The sequence below is a fragment of the Sander vitreus genome, chromosome 22 (genome assembly GCF_031162955.1).
Source record: "Sander vitreus isolate 19-12246 chromosome 22, sanVit1, whole genome shotgun sequence".
NCBI lineage: Eukaryota > Metazoa > Chordata > Actinopteri > Perciformes > Percidae > Sander > Sander vitreus.
The window spans coordinates 12,561,762-12,587,469 of NC_135876.1; the positions used below are offsets into that span (position 1 = coordinate 12,561,762).

General features: G+C 41.6%; 1 protein-coding gene across 2 annotated transcripts in view; it reads right to left on the bottom strand.

Annotated features, from left to right (window-relative positions):
• myripb (myosin VIIA and Rab interacting protein b) overlaps positions 1–25,708 on the bottom strand; it is a 124,811-nt gene that overhangs the window by 51,258 nt on the left and 47,845 nt on the right. For both annotated transcript variants that reach the window (XM_078280969.1, XM_078280968.1), the window contains exon 3: positions 18,401–18,622. In XM_078280969.1, coding sequence (XP_078137095.1) covers positions 18,401–18,622 — 222 coding nt within the window. The remainder of the gene's footprint in view (positions 1–18,400; positions 18,623–25,708) is intronic.

Here is a 25,708-nt window from a genome sequence, read left to right on the forward strand (position 1 = left end):
CAAGGACTTTTGATGAATATTATGGATGGCATCAGAAGATCTCTGATCAAGATTAAGACATTTAAATAACCCCAACAAACCTCCTGCTACATCTCAGTGTGTGTTTTATGTCTGTAAGTATTTTCATATTGAAATTATTCCTGTGTTTCTGTGACCTGAGGGCCACATCCTCCACTCAGTGGTGCATTTCATTGGAGGAAAGGCAGCCAAAAATCAGGCCAATAAAGTTAGCCATTTCACTGCACTCCCACCAATTAGGAAACCAATGAATGGCCCGCTTCCCAAACAAGCCTCTGGCTGCCCTCATCCTGGGAGCAGTTCCCATCAAGTTAGTCACACAACACCAACCAAGAAACAGAAATCGCAGTTGGAACCGCAGACTCTACTTACAACCTCTCTCTGTCTCTCTCTCTCTCTCTCTCTCTCTGGAACAGTGCAGATGTATGGAAGTGCAGATTGCATGATGCTTATTCCCTTATTGTATTACCTTATTTAACCAACAACAAGTTTTGTGCCATTGAATACGTCCTTTGGCCGTGCTCAGCTAGAGAAAGGAACTAATGTGTATTTTTAATGGGCCAAAAATGCATACACCTAAAAAAACAACATTCATTGAAATGGGGGGCCATGATCTGCAACTTGGAGTAAAACAAAGCGTAAAACTGCAACGATTCCTCAACCCGTTCAATTGGCTGCAGACACATGTTGGGAAGCCAGTGAGGAATCATGTCCTTGTCGCTGCATTAGCACCTCTTACGGATTTGTCCCCTAGCATGGAGTGTAAAGGCGTAGCCACACTTGTGTCAGTCTTTAATCGAAGCTCATGCAACTGAGACATTTCCTGTTTCAGTGCTGGATTAAGCTGACTCGCAGGTCAAAACTCGCCATTGTTCAACCTGCAAATTTGCATGGCAGGTCAACAGAAACTGTGTTGTGTTGATGCGTATTTAGTTTGAAAATGAAGGGGTAATTGTTGTTGTGGCGTGTCATCTCCTTGTGTAAATTACACTAGACTAGACTTATAACTTAATTATTATTGTTAATTATCATCTGACATGTGGCATCACGTCCTTTTTCGGGGCAGTTTTGTTGGACTGAATGTGACCATACAGTACCTTGAGCTCTCTCTCACAAACTCTGGTACAAAGCAAACAATGCTCTCCTGTATCAGTCTGGCAGACAGGGCGTGGGAGACGGATGACGATGAATCATTGATGCTCGGCACACAGATCACAAACAAAACACACAAGCACACACACCAGATGCATGTATGCACGCACACACACACACACACACACACACACAGACAGACAGACAGACAGAGACACACACACACACACACACACACCTCCTCTCTCTTACTCATAAGTCCTTTCCCGTTTACAGTGTGGTGTTTTTCTCTGTGCCATCACTGATTTTGTGGTGACAGAGACAGATGGAGGGATTGAGAGGGGAATGGCTCAGCAACAGAAAAGAGAGAAATCTCCCTCTGCCATTTACTTTGGTCTGATATACCATTAATAGCCACTGTGAGCCTTTTTTCTGGCTTGGACTTTTGAATCAATCCCTCTTTGCACTCTTTGTTCCTTTGTGTCTCTCAGTCTTTATTTCCCATCACAACCTGATATCTATCTTATAACAGTTAGAGAGAAGTGTCACAGTAGCAGAGAGTCTCTTTATACAGTAGAATGTTGCAGATTATCAAACACATTTGATATATTCAGGAGAGAAATGTGTCAAATGTTTAAGGTCAATGTCTGCGTGTTTTTTAAAATGCTTCTGTAAATGGTTCTATGACAGTTAATATTAGTTTTAAGATAAACAAATAAAAAACATCCAAAAGGTCTTTGTTTGTTGTAAATGATGATGTCGGACTGTAACAGTCCAGTCACGCACGGATGGCTATCGTATCTTCAGGCTAGAGATCATAAGAGAGGACTGTATATAGGAGAAGGGTGATGGTGTGAAGTAGGAGCGAGGGTGACAGATTGCATGTGGAGATGGATGCCATATAGACGAAATGCAGCGCCATTCATCAACCGATGGCCCCTGTGACAGTCAACTCCATACCCTGCATGACTTACTGATCACAATACCAGCCTGGAAAGAATATAACACAGTGTGAGAGGACACATTTTGGCCTTGAAACTATTTCATTATGCAGTTGGATTAGTTTTTTTTAAATCTACGGTACATTTTATCCAGCCTTTTAATTACCCATGTAAGCCTCATTAGGATAAAACATCCCTCAACAGTATCAAAGGAGCCTGAAGCAAAAACATCCCCGGGAAAAAAAAAGCTCAGCTTTAAACACTATTAATCATAGAAATGCTGAATAACAATGACAGCTGAGTACAAGGATCATGTGGGGTTACATGTTGAGTGGAATGCATGCCTCAGTGATTGAGCTCATTTGGGTGACCAGTGTATAACACACTGCTGTTTCAGCTTCTGCATTGTTCTTATTTGATCATTCATAAGAACCTTTGCCCTCTCACTTTCATGTCAGTAGGCACACATAGGCGTTCATCTCACTCCAGGCCAGGGCAGGGGACCACTGCATTATTCATACTAGTGCCGTCACAGCGAGTAATTGAAGCCATGCAGCGGGGGAGAAGGAGGGTGGAAGGCGCAGGCGTATAGACACATTCTAGCTCTGCCGCTCAGGAGAAATTGTTTTGATCATTATCGGTGACCTCTGAGTGTGATCAGTGCAGACATCAAGGTACTCTCCATCTGAGGGCAAAGTGAAATCTGAAAAAATAAAACTTTTTTCAGAAATGGAATACATAGCATTGCTCGCTTTATCTGTTTAAGTCATGTTTTATGCTGGCTTCCATCTTCTGTAGGTAATACACTGACTATGGATAAGTATACAACACCACTTCAAAATATCTCAACTATCCCTCTGATTATTGACCATCGTCAGCACGGCGGACACTTGCCCTCATTTCTCACTAAAAAGAGAAAATGATAATAAATACATTATCCCATCAATTGCTGCTTTTTTGGCAATGTACAGCCAACGCACAAGGATAGACTAACTACATCATAGACTGATCTGTCATTAAAAATTCCTCAGCAACTTAAAAAGGGTTTATTCACTGCCTTTTGTGGTTTAATTTCTCTTTGTGCTTAAGAGATGACGCTAAAGTGATAAATTACAGTGCTCTTACTAAGGCATATGCATCTAATCTCTCGCTGTGCATATTTAACCGTGTGGCGTGTGCTTCTGCAGCCTTTATGTTATCATGACGACATTCAATTCACACCTATGTTGCCATGTTGAACGTGTTATGGAAATGGTACTAGGTCTGTTGTCTTATTTGTACTATCTACTTTGTAATTGTGCTTTTTCATAAGTGCTATATGAATAAAGAAATAATATTAATATGATTGTATCAATAAAACACAGTAACATCAGGAAATGCCCTCATATACACCTGTGTGTGTAAATACTCATGCAAGATTAAAGGTTTCCTGTGGAGTTTGGGACCTCTAGTAGCACTGTGGAGCTGTTTTTCTATACGTAGGTCCCTGTATCGTTTATCTCAAGCACCCGCATGAGGACTTACTGTACATGCACACGAGTGATGCAGTACACAGTCCTGTAAATGGTTTCACACTATTCCACTGATCAACAGGTGGCGTTAACATGCCAAGGTATGCAACCAACAAATGGCAGGGAAGAAGAAGAATGCAAGCTAGTAAACATGGAGGTAAACAATAATAGTGAATTTAATGTACTTAAAAAAAATTTAATTAGCAAATGTTTTATGAGGAAGGAAAGGCACTCAACACGTTTGTTACACCTCAAGGGTACACAATGCATTTTAGTGAGTAAATATAACTTGTTAGTTTACAAGAAAACTCCACAGGGCATCTTGAAACACATTACAAAATAGAATAATCAAACTACTGGACTGGAAAAGGTTTTCTGCTTGGTTCATGTTTATTTATGTAGCACAGCTCGGCTTGTGCTGTGACTGTGACTGCTGCCCTCACGTAAATGTATAAAATGTAAATGCTGTGAAGCTAATTGTAAGGATAGGCATACTGATGCGACAACCCACAGTTAGAAATGGAAATGTTGGGTGCTGTTAAATGAATCCCTCATTAAGACTGGTATGCGTGTATATAGGTGTTCTCTGTATCGCACAGGGGACTCAAATATGGACAGTGGTGAGACAAACTAATGAACTGCACGTGACTTAGAAATCAAACTGCCCAAAAGCTCCATACCCTTACACTGTAAAACTACAGCAAATGCAGCATTAAGGCAAACTGCTGTGTGTTGTGGCATGTGGAGGTGGAAAGGGATTAGCGTGCATGACAGGCTTACCAAAATACGTGTTTAGCCTACACTCAGTTTTTCTTTCCCTTTCTTGTTTGTCCCCATGTGTTTTTTTTCCTGTCTTTGTGTTTATTTCATTCTGTCTTTGTGCTGTCTTAGTACTCCTGTGTGCTGTCTTAGTACTCCTGTATTCCTGTGTCTGTTGGTACTTCAATATTCTTTTTGCAGCTGTTACCTTGTCCTACATGTTGTGTTACATCCGTGCGTGTCTGAGAAAGGAGGTGTGTTTGTGTGCTTGTAGACACCAGATCTATGCTTGTTTATCTGCCTGAAGGTATTTGAGGCAGGGACACCAGGTGGGAGCCATTACGTCAGTGCGTGTTCTCTGCAGGTAGGCAGGCTAGCAAAGTCATATTTACCTTTAGTGCATCAACAGGAGACTGAGAATGAGGAGGGAGGCAGGTTCAGAGGATATCAAGCACACTCACTCACTCTAGCTGGGAAAAAAAGTGTTTGCGGAAACCAATTTGCCCAAGATGTGTACGTTTCATAATGTGTTGAAGTAAACAGAAAGTGCATCCTGCGGCTGTTTGGTGGCGTGAAAAATGATCTCAACTGCAGACGGGTGTGGAAGAGAGAGGAGAGCAGAGATACAGAATGAGAGAGCGACAGGGTGAAAGAGTGGGGGGAGAGAGAGAGAGAGAGAGAGAGAGAGAGAGAGAGAGAGAGAGAGAGGGGGGAACTGGAAGATATATAGAGAGACCTTCATTCAAAATGGATGAATCTACTTCAGAACCTGCAGGGCCTCCACAACTCACCTCTCTGCAGGTGAGAGCAAGTACACTTGACACAAATGGCACTTACACTCACACACAACTCAAGTTAGTTAGATATGTAAGTGTCCAGCCCACATAGACCCATCAGAGCATACTGCAGAAAACTGGAGAATAAGGCAAACACACACACGCACAAAATGACCACAAGACCAGATAGATTTACAGTGGTGCATTTGTGTTTCTGTTAGTGCATTTGTGTGCTCTCGTGAGCCATCATGCAGGATGTACACACAGTGCCTCCCTTTGTGTTTGTTTGTGTGTGTGTGTGTGTGTGTGTGTGTGTGTGTGTGTGTGTGTGTGTGTGTGTGTGTGTGTGTGTGTGTCAGCTGGATATGTGTGTCTGGTTGCCGCTTTGATATCTCTCCCATTGGCAGCCCTGATATGAATGCATGCTTTGATCCCATTTGAATCAGACAGCATCACCCGAGTTCCTTTGCTACTGCTCTGAACAAATAGCCCAAAAGACAGAGAGACAGAGAAAGAAAGAGAGAGGGGGGGGGAGGGGATCCCTATTTTTTCCCAGTTGTTTTGGTTGTTCCAGGCCACTCTGTGTTGCAACAGTATAGCAGCTAGCTGCTACAAGATGCCCTGTGGTATTTCAACCGTCAACAGCTTAATAATACTGAACTGTCCATATTTGTTAAACGGTATTGTTTTTAGTGTATGTACACCATTTTTCTAAAGCAAAGTAAAGTAGGAAACCCATAACTTTCTGCATGGTATTATTCTCTGCAGCAGAAACAGATCCACAGCAAAGATGGTGGAAGGTATTGTGAAACTGATTACGGCCCTTATGCTTGATTTGAATGCATGAAAATGATGAAATCTGAAATGTATCCCCTCCTGCTCCGTTCTGACTGTACATATCATGACTAACCAATCAACACTTCTAGAGTGTAGTTTCTAAATATACAGATTGATTTAAGTTAACTAATCAACTGAAAACAATTACCTTCTTAGCTAAATTACCACAGCAAATGCCAGAAAGCACAAGTAGTTGTGAAATATAGCAGGACTAAGGCAAGAAAATGTTTTCCAGACTGCACTCTCAGAGCTGACCACAGGGGCAAACAGCCAGCACCAACCTGCTAGTCCCAGAAGCCCAGGAGGTACAGACTTAACATCAGATGATTTTAAACAAATGAGATCAAACAGCATTCCTCGCTCAGGTGGGAAATCATGACCAAACAAGGTGAGCAGAGTGCAGTCAGCTCTGCAGCAAAGCACCGGCTATGCCTCATTTAAAGTTCTGAAAAAATGGGTGAGGCGGTGCAATGAGACAGCGGCCTGGAGCGATGCACAACCATTGATATGCAAGAGAGAGAGAGAGAGAGAGAGAGAGAGAGAGAGAGAGAGAGAGAGAGATAGATAGATCAATAACTTCACCATCTGAAGTCCCTCGGAACTCCACCAGTACGGGGAAAGTGAGATAACAACATTAGCATATTCTGCTAATTATTATTCATTAACACAGGCTATATTTCCCAGTACATCACGTCCATGTGTGTGAGATGTGTGCATTCTATTTCTCAGCATGCATGTGCATATGCTTCAAAAACTACACTTACTTAACTATACAAAAACTATTGTTAACCAAGTTTCCAGCTTATTGTCCATTAATACATTTATTTCCTAATTCTGCCTTTCAATTATGAATTCAATCATGGCATTTATACATTTTTAAATGTCTTTTAAATGTGTGTTTGTGTGTGTATTTCTATCTAAATACATCTCTTATGAACTGTATTAACCTTCTTCACATACATTCAAAGTTTTTGTGTGGTTCATATTTTATTTTAAGATATACAGCTGAAATTTGTTTTTTTTGTTTGTTTGTTTTTTCCTAAAGCCTATTAGCTACTAGTTATTCTGGTGGTAGTGCACTCCAGCCTCCAGAAAAACTGACCTGGTAGTCCACATGAATGAATTTGAGTACTGTGAATGCCTCAGGTCCCATTATCACGCTTTACCTGCTGGTGAGTTATGAGTAATGGCCAAGAAAATGTGCTCCAAATTCGATCCAGGACTTCATCATGTGCTACTATTATTATTTGTAGTTCTGCGGTTTTGAGAAATAATCCACAACATGACACACATTCAGATTATCATTAAACATCATACACTTTTACAGAATAGCCTTTCTTAACAACTCCTATACTTTCTTTTATCATGAGCTGGCCACTGCTTCGGTACATTTTCCTAACGTTGGAAAACACTTTGTGCTCATTGCTTGGAAAATAAAACTGTGATTATCATCATCATCATTATTATTATTAACAACAGTATACTAAAATACCAGGACATTGGAAAAAAACTAAAATGTCTCTTTAATCAAAGGGGTTCTTGGTTTGACAGGCGTAGAATGGGCAATGAGTATGAAAATCCTGCGGTACCAATATCTTATCTCTCTCATGCTACAGAGAGTTGACTGTGGCAGGAGATCAGACAGCGTGATCTGCCTAAGGGAGGGGATGACGGCGCAAGATAGTTAGAAAAAAAAGTGAAGGGGGTGAAGTTAGAGGAGGAGGAAGAAAGATTACTATTCATCCAGCAGCTTAAGTCCCCTTCCGACCGCAGGGCTTTTTGCAGTTCCTAGAACATAACGTTCCTACAACCCATTTTTTCTCGTGTTCCGACTGGACCAATTTGGGGATTATTAAGTTCCTTTGACCGCAATTCCTGTAACTCTTTCAGCTCCTACTTCAGGGCGGGGTCTTTCCCCTTTTCCCTTTTCCACAAAGGAACCCTTAGTGACCTAGCAACATCTGAAACACAAACAGTACATATTCTTCACTGTCTGTTGCAATTCGCCTACGTATGCTAACTCATAAGACAAACATCACGCATTCAACCAGCTAATTGTTAATGCTAGTTAAACTTACACGTCGTTTCATTTGCCTGTTGCGCTCTGCTCTTCTATCTTCTTCCATCATATTAATAAGGACCATATTACGCTGGAGCCTTCGTCTTCTGTGTTTCTCTGTTAAGTACTCCAGCCTAGTCTTTAAACGCCGCTGTTCAAACTCCGTTATGAGGATCCCGGCAAGGCACAACAGGAACATTCTGATGGCCTCCTCCATGCTGGTTTGTTGTTGTATGTGGCGCTAAAGTCAAGTGACGACGCTATAAAGACCGTTGCCGTGCTTGCGTCACTCCCTTATCCCTCCTACCAGTTCCTATGGCCACTTGGCCAGTGCGAATGCAAATGGCAAAACCGGTTTTGGGGGTGAGTAGTTAGTAGAACTGTTTAGAAGTGGACTGTTCCTATAACTACGTTCCTGTAACTACTTGGTCGGAAAGAGGCTTTAGAGAGGTTTCTATCATTCTGTGCCAAATTCTTAGAAAGATACACAGAAAACGAGGGCAAAAAGAGTGATTTAACAGTTTAGTGAAAAACATCAAACTAAATTGTTAATCAGAAAAGCAGAGAGCCACTTCGTCTGCCATTAATGCAGCTCACATCCTCTCCTGCCAGCCTACAAGGATATGAGACACGACTGGCTGCTCTGTGGGGTGCCTCCCATGCTTGAGATGTTTTTGATAGATCACATCTGCAGAATCAGGAGGGAAGGATTCAGAGGGAATAGAGATTCAATGCAGGCATTAACATTCATAACAGCTTCTGAGCCACTGTAAAGGTTTGTAGATGGATCAAAAGTCATGACCTCAGAAGCCATGATTGAAACATAACTTAACATAACTTAAGTTCTTTACCAGCAGCAATGCACCAGTGCTGGGCCAAACAGTAGCAGCAAATAAATCTCTTAAATCAGTTTGAATCACCTTGGAAAATACATTTGGCTTTAATTACCAAATTAAATTTGAACTGAAATTGTATAAACTATAATGATTCTGCAGCTATTGTGCCTATTGTTTAAATAGATATATTTAAATATATTTAAAGGAAACTGTTTAAGTTTCAGGATTTTGGTTGGGAGATTCCCACAGCAGCAGTTGACTGACATACGAGGGGCCAGTGTTGCTAGGGGATGCATTCATTTTTGTGGTGCACTAAAATAAATGTTGGTTTCCGTCCCTTTACATTTTGGAGAACCTGTCGTGTTTGTATTTCACTCAGATACTGGAAACATGCAAGCTAAGCTAACGAGCTTCCACTCAGCAGAAGGTAAAAGCTAGTTAACCTAGCTAGTTAAAGCTGCAGTAGGTAGAAAGCAAAAAAAACGTCAGAATTAGACGTAAAGTGGGGCAGCCTCTGGCTCACCCAGTGGGAGCGTTCGCCCCATGTTGGCCGAGTCCTGCAGCGACGCAGGGTTCGAGTCCGACCTGCTGCCCTTTGCTGTGTGTCGTCCCACATCTCTCTCCCCCTTTCATGTCTATCCACTTTCAAATAGAGGGAAAAGCTGCAAAAAATAATCTTAAAAAAAAAAGAAAAAAAGAACAATTTCAAGTGAGACATCCTCCTGTAACTCTCCCTCTTCCATCTGTATGTATGTGTAGAACAGCCAATAGGAACACTCTCTCTATGGAATGACCTGTGATTGGCCAAAGTCTCCTGTCACGGCTAGATTTTCTAAAGGTATTCCAAATATGCGGAAAGGTTATAATGGACATTTTTGCCCAATGACGCCAAATATATACTGCCTACCACAGCTTTAACCTAGTTTGTGTTTGACTTTAAGATAATTCAAATAAATTAAGGAGAGTTGTCAGTTACAGAGACATTAAACTGTACCAAAAAAAGGAAGAAAAGTAATAAGGCTCAAAGCAAAATTAGATTTTGACCACTGAATGCAACACACAGAGGACAGACACACAACTGTAAAACATCCAGAGTGGAAGTGTTATTGGGCATTACCTGTGTCTTGCTCCACTCTGTGGCAAACCGTTTCTGTCTCCAATCCCACTAACCTACAATAAAAACAAGCTGCTTTAGCTTCTGTTCTGATCCACTAGCCAACTTACTGCATAAACCGATTTAAGAATCATGACATTTCCAATCACCTACAGAGTGAGCACTGTGAGCCACAAATTACCTGTTCACATGGAGTTTCCTCAATCATGAAATGATGGGAATTTACAGAACATACCCGCAGGTACACATAACAGGAACTACAGACTGTACTGGCTCACTGTAACTGGCTTCACAACTGGACCTGGAGTGGTGCTCAGATTGTAGGTGTTACTGATTCAGTCTCACCCACCTCCACACTCAAACACACACAGGAGGCCTGGGAGATGGAGGCCGACCAGTGAAGTCAGAGAGGCTGTGACTTATAGAAATTGAAGCAAAATAACACACAACGGTATTCACACAACTGACAGGAATTAACATACCCACAAGAAGGTGTGTGTCTATCTCTGTGCATGTATGTGTACATATTGTTTATCTGGATAGCCGTGATTTATCACCTGCTACAGAACCCCCACACACACACACACACACACACACACACACACACACACACACACACACAGCTTCAAGGCTGAACTCAGCAGTAATTTGTTTTAAAGGAAACTCTTGCACATTGCATTAGTAAGATTAAGGCGCTGATTCTGATTTAGGCAATGTTTCAATTAATGAGACCAAGGTACTTAAATAGATCTTAGTCAAAGCTAAGTCGGGACCACCAGGAGGTGTTTAGAACTTAAAACCCCAGTGTGTGTGTGTGTGTGTGTGTGTGTGTGTGTGTGTGTGTGTGTATTGTGTGTAAGGAATTCTCCCATGTGTGTACCTACTGTCGAGCCCGACTGTGTATAAAGTGCAAAATCATCATTGAGAGTTACGATCGACTGGTGGCTCCTGTGTCAGCTGGGTTGGACACGAGACAAGGCCGCGGAAGGGGGGGGGGGAAGAGCAGGATATGGAAGGAGAGAGGGTGATTAGTGGCTCTCCTTCCTGTGCCTGCAGCTCATAGAGATGAGCCCGTTGGTTCAGCTGCACTCTATGTACTTTAAACCGTTTCAATTGATGAAAAGCTTCCTGGGTATCAAGTGTGGGAATGTTCAGACACCTGATTTAGTCAATTTTGTGTGCTGATTGGAATGAAAAATTGCTTTATTAATCCCGAGCACGTTAACATGTGGGGTTAGCTGTGACTGCAGAGATGAAATATGGCACACATAAACTTTCTTTGCCATTAATGTTGTGGTGTGTGATTTAAAAGCTCCAACCTGCAAATTGATAGCGCCACAGTGTGACGAATGAGAGGGGAGACTTCATCTACTAAGGCTTGCTGCTTGCTGTTTTGGCGTCTGTGGCTCAGGAGGTTGAGCGGGTCGTCCTTTAACCACAAGGTTGACGGTTCGATCGCAAGCTCCTCCTGTCCGCATGTCCAAGTGTCCTTGAGCAAGACACTGAACTCCAAGTTGCTCCCGATGGCAGGCCAGTGCCTTGCATGGCAGCTCCGCCACTTTTGGTGTGTGAATGGGTGAACGAGGCAATGGCAAATTGTAAAGCGCTTTGTCTGATAAGGTAGAAAGGCGCTATATAAATGCAGACCATTTTAACATTTTATTGGAAAAAAAACACACACAATAATAAGTCCTGCAATCCATTGTTCATCCATCTGCTATAAAACCAGACAAACACAGAGCTAACAAGCAGCAAGACACGAACAGACTTAGACATGTAAATGCCTTATTAAAGCTGAGACATCGGTGGTGGTGTGCACACATTTTCATCTGTAGCCTGGTGCTGTAGGGCAGACCCACCCTGTCTAAGACTAGTCTTGCTCACCCGCACTGATAGAAAATACCCCCGCAAGGAGGACAGAAAAAGATCACACTTTGACTCTCTGCCTCTCCTAGCCGCAGGTGCTTGTCTGACAGCAACAACAGAGGGTTCATGGAGTTTATAATGCTGGTGTCTTTAGAAACACACATAGACTGCTATTGTTGTGGGATCGTTTTGAGATGTAAAAATAAATATTCATGCACGTGAAATATACATGCATGGAAACATGAGAAACATACGCCTACACTTTTGTATGGAGGTCTTAATATGGAGCAGGTGAATGGAACAGAAGCTGACAGACAGGTGAAGGGTCACAGAAACCGTGCAGTCCAGGGAAAAAGTCCCTTCGTTTATTTCCTGCCTCTCAATACCATTATACATGTCCATTAAATCTACAGAAACAATACAAACACTGTCATAAAGGATTCTGGATTTGTCAGCCTGTTTAAGAAATCAAACGGTTATAGGATCTATTTTCTTTGTGGACAACAACAAAAAAGGCAGCATATAGATTTATTCAAGCAATAAAGCATCTACAATATTAATCCATAAATAAAAAGGGGTGTTGGGACCATCAGTTGTGTTAAACCTGATTTTAACCAAAAGGCCTCAGAGCATCTGTCTCTGAAAGACAAAAGACCAAGCGGTCTTTCAGACAAAGAGATTTTCGGCCTACATGGAAAATTCCAATCCATGTCTCCTCAGAAAACAGGGTGAAGCCATTTCACGGCAACAACCAGCAAGTCACACGTAGGTGCTACTGCACAAAATGGCCACAGGTCAGAGAACTCTGATCTCCCATTGGCTCCTGGGACCATAAAACAGCATGGAGCCAGGTCAGGGGACCTGAGCCATAAATAGCCTGACCACCCAAAAATCCCGGTCTTCCGCTGGTGGCTCACGCTGCTGCAGGAAGCACACAAGCGCTTGTGCTAAAAACTTCAATTTCTGAACAAAGTGGATTTAATTAAGGGGATCCTGGAAACAATGCTGCAGAGAGAACAACAACGTTCTCTAGAAGAAAATCGGACACGGACACCGTTGTTTTTTAAAGACGACTCTGGCCTGTTCCCCGCTGCCCTGGGGATCAGAACGCTTTTCTCCGCGCCCGTTGACAAGCGGCCGGATTGCCTTCTGTTTTTTCTGTGGAAACCTACGGACTGATGGACTGAACACACAGTAAGAAGGCTTAAGGTTTTCTGGGCAGAGGAATAGTGTGTTTTATTAAAGTGTACAGTGCATTTGTTGATATGTTGTGTTGAATATGTAGCTTGTTCAGACTGTAAAGGCTTGTGCTTCTCCCACTGCTGAGGAGTTTAGTTACTGTTCGGCGAGATAATAATCTCCGTCGGTCCGTCTGTTCATAGCCGCGAGGCGACGAGGACGCCACCCTGCGGTCTGTGTAGACCGGCGGAGCTGTGTTATCTCCGCAGAGAATCAGCTGTTTAGCGCACCAGAGTGGTTATAATGAACGTCCCCTCAGTCAGACGAAATACTCAGAGTCTGCCCTAATTTCACGTTAGTCCAGACCTGAGTGACTGAGAGGGCTGGTCATTATCGATAACTAAGATCTAAGTGTGTCCCTTTCTTTCCCCTTTCTTCTTTCACTAACCTAATGCACACAAACACACACACACACACACACACGCACGCACACAAACACACACGCACGCACGCAAACTCGTGCATGAATAGCTAAACCGCTGGCCCATAGCAAAGTAGCTAGTGTGTTCTTTTGGTCTGTAAGATGTTAGCCTGAAAGCTAACTGGCTTGCTCTAGCCACACAGCGCTGCACCCAGCACCACTACCGCCCTCTTGAGGCTAAACAGTTTTGTGCGGCTCACAGGAGTAGCCATTTTTGTAGTCTTTGAACTAGACTACATTTCGACACCCCCTCCTCCTCACACTCTCTCACACACACACACACACACACTCACACTCATACAGACACAATCATAGACGTGTCTCCTCACATCACGTGCTAGTTTGTTTTTGCTTTGTTTTGTTAAGGTATATTGGATTTAATTGATCGAAGGATTATTGATTGGCCATTGATAATTTTGAAGTTAATAAATTCTACTATATTTTAAATAGCAGTTGTCTGTTATTATTTGTGTACTTATTGTAATAAGCTGGTTAAACAGGTCGTTGCTTGGATTCACCCTTCCTTTTGTTCCTTTAGAATACACCAGATAAATTAACCAAGTTAATTCAGATCGATATTTTAAAAGGGAACACCACCGAAATGAGACTGTTTCACAGTTTGATTATTGGTCCCTGACTTCCAGGGTGGTGCCCCGTTTTGATTGTTTGTCGATTTGATAAAGTTATTAATAACCATATTCATAACCAACATCTTTGATAATTTGCCAATAATTAAATCTGTACCCTACCGATATCCAACAGGAGGGTGAAAAGGGGGAAGAAATAGCCTCGAGATGTCAAAAGTCAGTTATTAAATTAATGGAAAACTACGAAATTGCCCAAATATGTAATGCTGTACAAGATACAGATTCCATAGCAGGAGTAAATAGGCAGGATTTATATGATCAGATCAAACTGGTACATCTCGGTGTGTTGGGATTGACAGTCTATCTGGTGACATATGAATCCTGTTATATGGTAAAAAAAACATCCATTCACTTCTCCTCTTAGGTGAAAACATACAGCAAGTATTCACAGTCTTTGAGAAAGTGGCATGAGCTGCTATTGTAACAATAGATAGATGTAACATGCATGTGATATCTGTAAATGTGAGTGTGTGTGCATTTGTGTGGTTGCATGTTAAACAAACTATGACAGTACTAGATTTCCTACGACTAGAGAGTGTTTGTACGTGCTTGTAAGATAGTGTCCTGAGGCCCTTGAGCTAAATCAGCTCCTGCTTGGCCTTTCAAAGAAGGCAGCCCCATGGCAAAGAACCAACCAAATAATGAAATGTGAACTGTGTGCGTGGCTGCATGTCAGCAACGTGGATGCACCACCATGACAGCGCCAGAGCTCGCTCAGACCCACATTTAAAATACGACAGACGGTTAATGTCGCACTTTAACTGCAGCAGTGTGTGTGCGTATTTATGTGGATGGAGAGCTTATGTGTGGCTCTGTATTTACAGACTGTTTGCAGTCGTGCAATGCAACAGTACAATGATATGCTTCCATGCATGGAGAATTACACCCTAATTACAATATCTAAAAAAGATTTTAATGCCAAAAATGTATTTCAATTGAATTAAAATGCTCTGTATAGGTGTGTGCACTGTGCATGTGCTTATGTGTAAGCCTCTCCTGTTTGTGTGTGTGTGCGCGTGTGTGTGTGTGTGTGCATGTGTGCGTGTGTGTGCGTGTGTGTGCACTGTGCATGTGCTTATGTGTAAGCCTCTCCTGTTTGTGTGTGTCTGTCTGTGTGTGTGTGTGTATATATATATATATATATATATATATATATATATATATATATATATATATATATATATATATATATATATATATATATATATATGTACAGTATAGTATACATAGGTCTGCAGCAAATGCCATAATCTCCCAACAGTCGTGCTTTAAAATGAGATTATGAAAGCCATGAAGTGGTAAGAACAGTTTGTCATTTTAGTGTATTGCCATTTCTGTGCACACACACATACACACGCACGCACAAACATGCATGCACGCACGCAATCACATACACAGGCTCTCAAACACACACACACACAAACAAACACACTGTATATATAGGTACATCATTATGTGGCCTGAGGACTGTATAGACAGGCACAGAGCCGTCCATTTCTGCAGATTAAGCGCAGAGAAGTGCAGTAGCTCAAATGTAAATGTGGAAAATGGAGACTTCATCAGGTAGAGAGAGGGGGAGGTGACAGAGAGAGGGTGTTAGAATATAAAGGGGACCGGAAAAAAAGGTGGAGAAAGGATAAGACAGAGAGAAGCAGGGAAATAAAACGGTGAGAGGAACAATTCAATGCGACAGTCTTAACAAAAGAATAATCAAATAGCATTTCACCTCTCGGATAATTAGGACAAGTACTTTCCTCCTCTGTCATTCCCTCTTCTAATCTTTTTCATCCTCCTGCCCTCCCCCTCTTCCTCTCGCTCTTGACCTTCATCGCTCTTCATCTCCTGCGCTCCCCTTTAACATTCTCCCCACTGCTTTGGGCGTGGAGCCAAAACAGGAATAAATGACTTTTCAGTTTCCACTAAAAATGTTTTGACTGTGTGTGTGTGTGTGTGTGTGTGTGTGTGTGTGTGTGTGTGTGTGTGTGTGTGTGAGAGATTTACAAGACGAGAAAGGTGTTATGACAAAGCTGCTGATGCACTCTTTTCTTTTTATTCACCATCTGTCTTTGACATGCAAACATCTCACATCAATTGACAAAAACCAATCAATGACAATGTCCACCTCTAACTAACTAACTAACTAACTAACTAACTAACATATGATGTATGCGCTCCCATGTCTGTTTGCTTGCAAGCAACGTCTCTGCCTGGATGTAAAATAATTCATTACTGTCTTATGCGCATCCATGTGTGAGTGGGTGACTTTACCCTCCCAAGTGTGTCCATGTGTGCAATGATTAGAAATCTGCTTTCCCTACACACATCGCGCCTGTGAGCAGCGTGGCCGTGCCACTGTGAATGTTGATGGACAGCCGGTACATGCGAGGGAGACCATTTGGCGGTCTGTTCCCTTTTGCGGATTGATTTTGTGTTTGGATTCAGCAGAACTCCCTCAGAAATGGTTCATAAAGAACCACAACCCATTGACAATCAGGAGGTGAAGATCCTGATAAGTAGATTTATTATGAATGAATGCATAGTATATTTCTTTGAACTTGTGATTTTTGACTTGACTTATACTGATGCTATATTTCATTTTAAGATTTGTTTCTTAAAAGTACTGTAAATGACATTCAGATAGCTTAATTAGCATTTAGTGCACAATGACTCCAAACTGATCCTAGTAGAAGAAAGCAAGCATTAGAAAGCATTACTTCGCAGTTTAGTTATTTCCCACCAGTTATGCTCTGTTTAGCAATAAATCAAAGCCTTTCGTTTGCAACCATCCACTCCACCAGTAGACTAATAGCTATTTCCAAAATAATGTCCAGGGCGCCTCTCTAGCCTCAAGCTCAACACTCGTGCAAGCTGTAAATTACTGTTCCAACTGATACGACTCCACCCAGAGAGAGAGAGTAATTCATGCTAAAACCAGATTTAAGCCCTTTTAATGTGCTAATGAAAAGTGCTGTATTTATATGTAACTGGTCGACGGCAATGTTGTGACATCAGGCCCATCTGTTACTCAGTCTAAACCCCTAATGAGAACATTACTGAGCCCCCGGGAGAGACACATGCAGAGTGTGAGGGAAGAGATGATCAACGCAAACCTTGCCACCTCTTTTGACTGTCATCATCTTTCCCTCCTCCCACTCCTCCCTACTGTCTCATACACCAGGACTCAGGGCAGTGGGTCTAACTCAATACACCGTGCAGCAAAAAATCAATGAAAGACAAAAAGAGACAGAGCTGAGGGTTTGAGGGGAAGAAATAAGGCCAAGTGGAGGGGCTCTGCGATCCTGTCCACCTCCACCTTAACACACAAAAACAGGGAGAAAATCCGAAACGCACCATCGACACACCTGCGTCTCTAATCCTTTGCTGTCTTCTTTGTAATATTGCACTCTAAATATCACAACAAAGGTACTGTATCACACCCTGCTTTAAATCCCCCACAAAGATGGACTTGCACACTCCAGTGTTACAGTATTTCCAACACCCCACCCTTGCTGCCCAGACAGAGAGAAAGCTTAATATTCATCCAATGGTAAGTCGGGGCACTAGAACAACTCCCAAAGCTTTGGGACAGACATGCATGCATAAACAGCATTAAACACACACACACACACACACACACACACACAGAAATTGAGAGTTGTATGGCAAAAATCTTTGACAAAAACTGCCACATGCATGATAATTCATCTTCCCTGCTATGCCGTGTTTACATCTTTCTGTGTCCGTTTTTTTCCAGCAGTGTACATATTGTCATTTCACCCCAACACACATTACTTTAGACTACACACGTTTCCTTTGATTTAGTCCCCTCTTTTCCTTAATAGCCCCATCTTCTCCTCCCTTTGCTGTACAACTACCAGGAATGTTAAAAAGGCAGGGAAGCAAAGCTGAAAACAATTATTTTTCATGAGAAATTAACAGTTGGATGTCCTAAATACAAATCAAACAACATTCTAAATCCATCCATCCTTGCAGCGCTGACTCAATCAAATTCCTGTGTTCCCTCTCATTCATTCACTTTCCCCCCTCACATCTGTCTCCTTCAGTGTCCATATTTCCTCAACACTCTTCTCAATCCCTTCTTTTTCCCCCATAAATGCCACATATCTATTTTTTCTCCATCCCAATTCCCTCCCTACTTCAGCGTCCTCCACTTTACAAATTCACAGCATCTCTCGTATCTCTCGTCCCAATTCATTCCTCTGTCTCTAATCTCTCCCCGTCTCCGCCGCCGGCGTGTATGTGAATGTGTAAGAAAACACTAACCTGCCCTTCTGGCATGCAGAGCAGAGCCAGGCTTTGTCCTTCTTGTTGTAGGTGCAGCAGGTCTTGCAGACGTTGTACTGGCAGTCCAGGCACAGGCGCTTGGGGTTGAACAGGAAGGTGAAGGGCGCGCAGCAGCGGATGCAGCAGTGCTTGTTGAAGCGGTGCTGCTTGGAGAGGATGGAGCATCTGCTGCCTTCCTCCGCCAGCTCCTGCTTCAGCTCACTGAAACCGAGAGAGGGGGAGAGAGAGAGGACAGGAGGGGGAGGGGGGAGAGAGAGAGAGCAGGAGGATGGTGAGTCTGGTCGAGAGGTAGAACGTGAAAACGGCGGAGGATGGCAATGCGGAATAATTGGAAATGCTGTGGTAAATAAAAAATTAAAGGGGGGGCGGTATTAAAACAAGAAGGGGGGAGGTCAGAAGGGGTCATGGGTTTGGTGAAAACACTTCCACACTCTGTTTGCCTCCTTCCTCTCCCCCTCTTTCTTTCTTACACTGATTCTGTGGAATTAAGTTGATGGCTGACATTTCAATTTGGGAGGACCTGTCATGCCTTGTTTGCCCACATCAGTCAGAACACAGTTGAGGAGAGCACGGCATGCACGTCTTCTATGTCCCAAAATAAAAAAGCATTGTAACTTTGTTAATGAGGGCATGGACGGCACTGTGAGGATGATATGCTATATCATCATGCATATGATGAATAATGCTAAGTTGAAGGTCCCTTGGTGGAGATTCTCATGTTCAACACACACAAACTAGCCTGAGAGAAAAATCGATGAAAAGCCTCCACAGTCACACTGGAGAGCTGTTTGGGCTTTAATCCAAAAATTACAGTTTAAAACTACAGCAGTGAAGGAGCACCAGCCTTAATTATCTTAACGCCTCTGAGAATTGTTCACACTAATGAACTATTAGGATTATAGACTGAAATACTGGACCAAAGCTTGTTTAAAAATCTAATCCACAGTCACACCTGACATTGACATTGCAACAGCTGCACACAACTTATTGTGCATCGTGTTATATGAATTTCCCCATATTTTCAAGTCAGGTTTTGATATTGAATGGCTGATAAAAAAGAAAACAGAGACTGGATAATATAGGTTGTTAATCAGTGTGTTAACCAGCAAAGCAGCTTTGCTATCCGCGGCCTGTACTCAACTGTTCACATAAATTATGTACATGGGTTTTCCCTCTGTAAGATTTGCGCTGACTGAGCAATGCACCATATGCAGAGGCTGCAATAAATTATGTAATGTTTTGCATTTATATCATAAACCTTTCATCATAAGTACATATTGCACTCCTGTCAATTATATTTAAAATAATACACAGAGAGGAGACAAGACAAGAGATTAAGTAACACGTTTATCTGTGTTTACACTATTAGCCATCAGTTGTCATTAGGCCGAGAAGAGGCTTGAGATGGAGCTGTTGCTGCTGGGAAGGTGTGAAAGTGCATTCAGCTCGAATGGGCGGTGAGTAAATTATTTAAGCTGCTCTTCTATACACTACACACAGCCAGGTTACAGCATACACTGTTCTAACTGATCCTAAAGATACACACAGAGCACACGCCATGTACAGTATATGCTAACAGATGTGTACAAAACATAAGACACAAAAAATATCTTTTTTACAGAAAAAAAAACATATCTGAATACAGTGGTGCATGCAATACAAAATACACCCTAACCTAAACATAACCACTAAGTCATACATGGGAAATTAAGTGCATAGCAAAACCCGAGTGCTGAATGCAGCATATTGTGAATTTCCTGTGTGTACTGTATGTGCGTCTGTTGAGCCAGCGGGGGCATTGCAATCTCCTGCTTCCCTAAGTTATTAACGCCGCTCCTCAAGCAGATCCTCTGCTGCCTCACTGATTGCTTTTCATATGCATCATTAGACGCAGCATATTAACAAGATGAACAAACCATTTCATATACAGTGTCATGTGAGAATGGGCTATGTGAGGATTGAAGGGCAGTGTTTGGCATATGCATACTGACATACATACGGCTATATACCAAGATGATCAAAAGGAGGTTTTGTATTTTGCACATGCAAGGTCACAAGAAGCCATTGCCTGGGAATCATATTCTTCAATTTAGATTAGGATTGGGTTCCATTTTGCATCTCTGTGTCTGTGATAAGGGTTTAATGAACAGCCCAGTTATGGCGGCTAGCGCCGGCCATTTAATTAAATGAGTGTGGGGGGGGGGATATTAACTCATATCTCTGTTAATGAGGCAGGAAAACCTGTGCTTATCTAACAGCCATGACTGGAGATACATTTGGGTCATTCAGGTGCCAGTAAGGTACGATTAGCTCAGAAGAAATAACAGTAGTCACTCTTTATTAGCAAGTGACCACTCATGGAATTTAACATGTTTCTTAGACAATAAATTACTCAAGCCTTGCATTAAGGTCAACATGATGTATTGTAGTATAGCTCTGGACAAATTTGAAACTTTATCAAATGCTGAAAGTTTACAGGAAACCAAACTCTTGAATTAAAAACTATTGATTATGTAAATAAGTGTGTGTGGAAGGTAAAGTGGATTCACAGTGAGGAACACAGCTGAATACCAATTAATTTTGTGATTTAAAATCAGGGCAGCAGAACGGTATGTGGATTTCTGACTGCCTGTCACTCCTGGCAAATATTATTTGCACTGAAGGTCTATTAACTCAGCTCTCTCATCTCTGATTTTCCATAGTCTGCCCTGCTTCTCCTTTCTCACTTTCTCTTCCTACTAATGATGTATTAACAGTTATTTTTCATGATGAATACCCTCATGTCTGTTGCTCCTTACTTTCCATTTTGTCGCTTTCTCTCTTTCAGCTGACAAACAGACAGGCTTAAGTTTTCCAGGTGATGTTGAATTATGTTATGGCCAGATTTGTAATCAAGATAATGGCATTTTGAGGTCCAGCTACAGCTTGATCAGAAAACAAAAACAAGTGATGTATCGCCCTCTCAGCAGCTGTTCTCCGGTTCAGTGCAGTGCTTAAAAGTTACAGCTCTTAAATCTGATGCACTGCTGACCAACTCACAACTGAAAAGTAATGTGATGAATCAGCTTAGGTGAAAAAGTAAACACTATTGTGTTTAGAATATGCACTTTTATGTCAATTAGTTGAATATTTATAGAGACCAATTCAACCTTCTGGTCGCTTATGAGGGTGAACATGAGTGTGTTGATCCATACGCATAATTGCGATTAAACTAAATTAAAGGTGCTGTAGGTAGGATCGGGAAGATCCAGGACTTAGCCAAAGAATTTGAACATCGACAACTTCTCAGTCCTTCCCCCCTTTCTGCTAAAGCCCAAACGGCCTCCTAAGCCCCTCCCCCCACAAGGGAGAATGAATGCGTGTGCATGAGCAGTGACTGACTGATTGGAGGATCTGAACAGGGAGCTGTGGATTTTTGCAAATCACACTACAGGCTGTAGGTGATGCCAGAGGAGCTGGATTTTTTTCTAAATGACCTCTTTCATGTAGTTCTACTCAAACATAGGGTCAGTTTCAGCAAATATGACAGAAAGTTAGTTTTACAAGTCTCACCTACTGCATCTTTAATTGCTTGATACTAGATGACAACGGAAAAAAACTGAATGTGTAACAAAGAATGAGCATCAGAATAGCAATCCTAACAGTAAAACTTTATTAGCATCTTCAAATTACACATTTGATTATTAAGGCATAATAGTGCATACCCTAACGTTTTGTGATGCACAACATAACTCCTGAGAGCAAAGTCTTCCACACCCATGCATAATGAATGGAAGTAATTATTAAACAAATAGTGAGGGACAATTAAAATCTGAAATGGCATAAATCAAACCCTGTTTTAACACCATGTGTGTTTTTATGCACATACATTTTTTATCATGGTAGGATATGTACAGTATTAACTGCACACAAGAGGACCCAACACACAAACAGTGGATATACAATAACCAGGTTGACATGCACATAATGTCCTTTTAATATATATATATATATATATATATATATATATATATATATATATATATATATATATATATATATATATATATATATATATATAGTATGGCTCTCCTCCTACAGAGCCAGGCACTACAACCAAGAAGGAAAAAACAGAAACGAGAGGGAGCCATGTTGGAGTATTGTTAAGCCAGTGGAAGATCCTGGAGAAAATGAGCATACAATATAGCAGAGAGTCTTTGATCAGTGCTTTGATCCGCCTGCTGCAGCGGAAACCCACAACAGCAACATCTGCTGTTCACCATTACACCAGTAAATCATACAGGCCCGGAGCAGAGAGATGTGGGAGCACACCTGAGGAGGGTGTGTATGTGGACTCTTAGTGTGTTCATGTGTGTTTATTGATCTGAGTCAATGTGCATTTTCAAGTGTACAGTAGCCAGATGTACTCGGTAATTGTGAATTGATCGAGGTCTTTCCAAGCGCTTAAGGTGCTTTTAATTGAAAGCGGGCAATTTCAAGAGTAAAGACGTTGTTTTCCTGTTACTGTGTAAATCTTTGTGCATGTGTGTGTGTATACTCTGTTAAGTCTGTGCGTAGGGATCCTAGGGGACCTGAAGTGACATTAGACATAATGACGTTATCTCACTGTGTTGCGTGTATGTGCCCGTGAGTGTGTGTTATGTGTGCATGCATTCATTTCTATCTTTGTACACTCTGTGTGCATTAGAGCTGGAGGAATTCTTATCTGTTCCGGGAGGGCAAATTTGGCCTCAATCGATCGATCATTTGCATATAGCCCCCGACTGGGTGAAGCCGAGTTACACAGTTCATCCATCTTGAATGCCAGCTCCAAGAGTGAACAGAGAGAACCACTGTAAACAATCTCAACTCTCTTTCTCCTCTGCAATGCAGTGGCAGACTGGCACGTGGGTCATACATTTCAAGGTAGAGAGTTTCTGGAGTTAGGCTATTGGGATTAAGCTGTTGATTAAGGTGCAGGTGTTGGGAGGCTGGTGAGCTGAGATGAACTATTGCTTGTAGGTGGAAACGGGACATTCCTATCATCTGCAGGAATATATTTGTGCATATTAGTCACTTTAAAATATTCTAAAGTCATAAATGAATAATCCACTCATCAATTCATAACAGACAACCCTAAAACATTTGAATAACAGGCTAAGGAAGATAAAGTAACCCCAAACATCTACCTAGGTCTCCTGCAGGATGATGCACTCTACACGGTACAAATTATTTGACGGCAACTGTCTATCAGCACTCTCATACATGAGAGATTTGACAAATTGCAGTTCTGGCCAACTCCAGAAAATCCATGTAAGTATATCTCCGACAACAGAAGAGAGTTTTGAGCCGAGTCTCAGCCAACAAGGTAATTTTCTCCGACCAAAGCGTCTGTAAAAAGGGCTGAGTGACTTGAAATGATGGAGAGATATAATTCCTGTAGCCTGTCATCTTCCTCCAAACTCTCCTGGTTGACATGTGGAGGACTGCAGGCTACTCCAAACACAAGGAGGTTCCAGTGTTTATTGCTCATATTTATTGTAACAACAGTGTTACAATTTTATATTTAACAAAATTGGTGTTGAAAAATGTCACTTAGCAGAAATACCTGATGAAAAAGAGCAGTGTCATGACAACTTAAACACTAATATCGTGTAGCCAATATGTGCAAACATATATTAATCAGCAAAAACACAAAGTTAAGTCTGCAAAGACACCATTTTCTTCATAACACCTCCAAGGTAGTAAAGAGACAGAACTCTCCTTCAGCAATCAGGAAACTAATTACAGTAAGTGTGTGTTCTTTATACTTTTGTATTTTCTACTGTGACTGAAGGGAAAGAAAGTAAAAAATAATTTCCTCAAACTGCAAGTGGAATTTCCACCAAGTACAAGAAAACTAATGATAAGGAAAAAGACCAAGAATATCATTAAATATTAAAGAGAAAATTAATAAAAGTACATTTGCACAGTGTCAGCTAATAAACCAGGAGATAGAGTACATGGTGAAATGATGAGGTCAGGAATAAACATCAATGCTGCATATTATATTTTATATTATATTATATAGGTCTAAATCATGGAAGAAAATGCTCCAATCATTTTACAAACTTAAATTTAAGACTCTTTAGCCACCCTGGCGGCTCTGTGAGACTGTACTATAGGCACAGCGGTACTTTAAGCTAAATGCTAATATGCTCACAATGACAATGCCAACATTCTGATGTTAAGCCGGTTTAACGTTTACCATATTCACCATCTTAGTTTAGCTTATTACCACATTAAAATTTGCTAAGTAGCATACAAAACAAAGGAGTCTTCTGTGGTGGCCTTGGTGTGGTTTATTCATCCACTGCATGAATAAAGAGGAAACACAGACAACTTGCTCTCTTTGCTCTCTGCTGTTCTCTCTCTTACATCTTCAATACACATGTATATCAAATATCAGGCACAGTGGATGCTTTTCATGCACAATATGTCTCCTCTTTCATTTAGCCTGTCTGCCTATCATTCTGCAGGTATAGTGTACGAGAAGCTCAAGGTGACCACAACAGAGATGAAGCGATGCTGCTGCTGCTCCCCTTTCTCTCACTTGAAATGAACTGAGATAGTACACACACACACACACACACACACACACACACACACACACACACACACACACACACACCTCAAATAATGTCAAGAATATAAATCCCAGAAGTATTCAGCCTCCTAAATGTCAGAACATCCTCCTCCTTGTGTGTGACAGCCAACTGCTAATGCTGGTAATATATTCTTAGCTGTTCTGCTGTATGTCTGGAATCCTAAATAATATGTGTGCATATATTTGTGCTTGCAAGCATTTCTAAGAACACTGTGCCATAAGAGCAATACCTGAGGTTGGAGTTCCTCCTAAAGAAACTCAGAATGGAACCCCCCTGGTAAGATTTTTTCACAGGGACTCATTCTTGCAGCATCACCAAGCACATATAAAGACCTGCTCCATCTCTTCACATACTTGACATCAACCCTGGGAGGCTTTTCAGCCCGTTGAGCTAAGAGGCATGTTAGCAAACACTATTGGAAAAAACACATATGCAGGCATGCAAGCATTAATGGATGAACACATGCACACATATTAAAGACACAAGGGGACATAGTCCTTTTCCGTGAGTGATGGTGCTGTCCCCACAGGGATACTAAAAGGCACAGTCCATCTCACTATGATGACGAGGGAAGGGCTTCTGATCTATAGGTCCAGCTGAGACTCAATACCAAATTGACATAATGACTATGATGATTATTAAATGTTCCAATCGCTTCAGT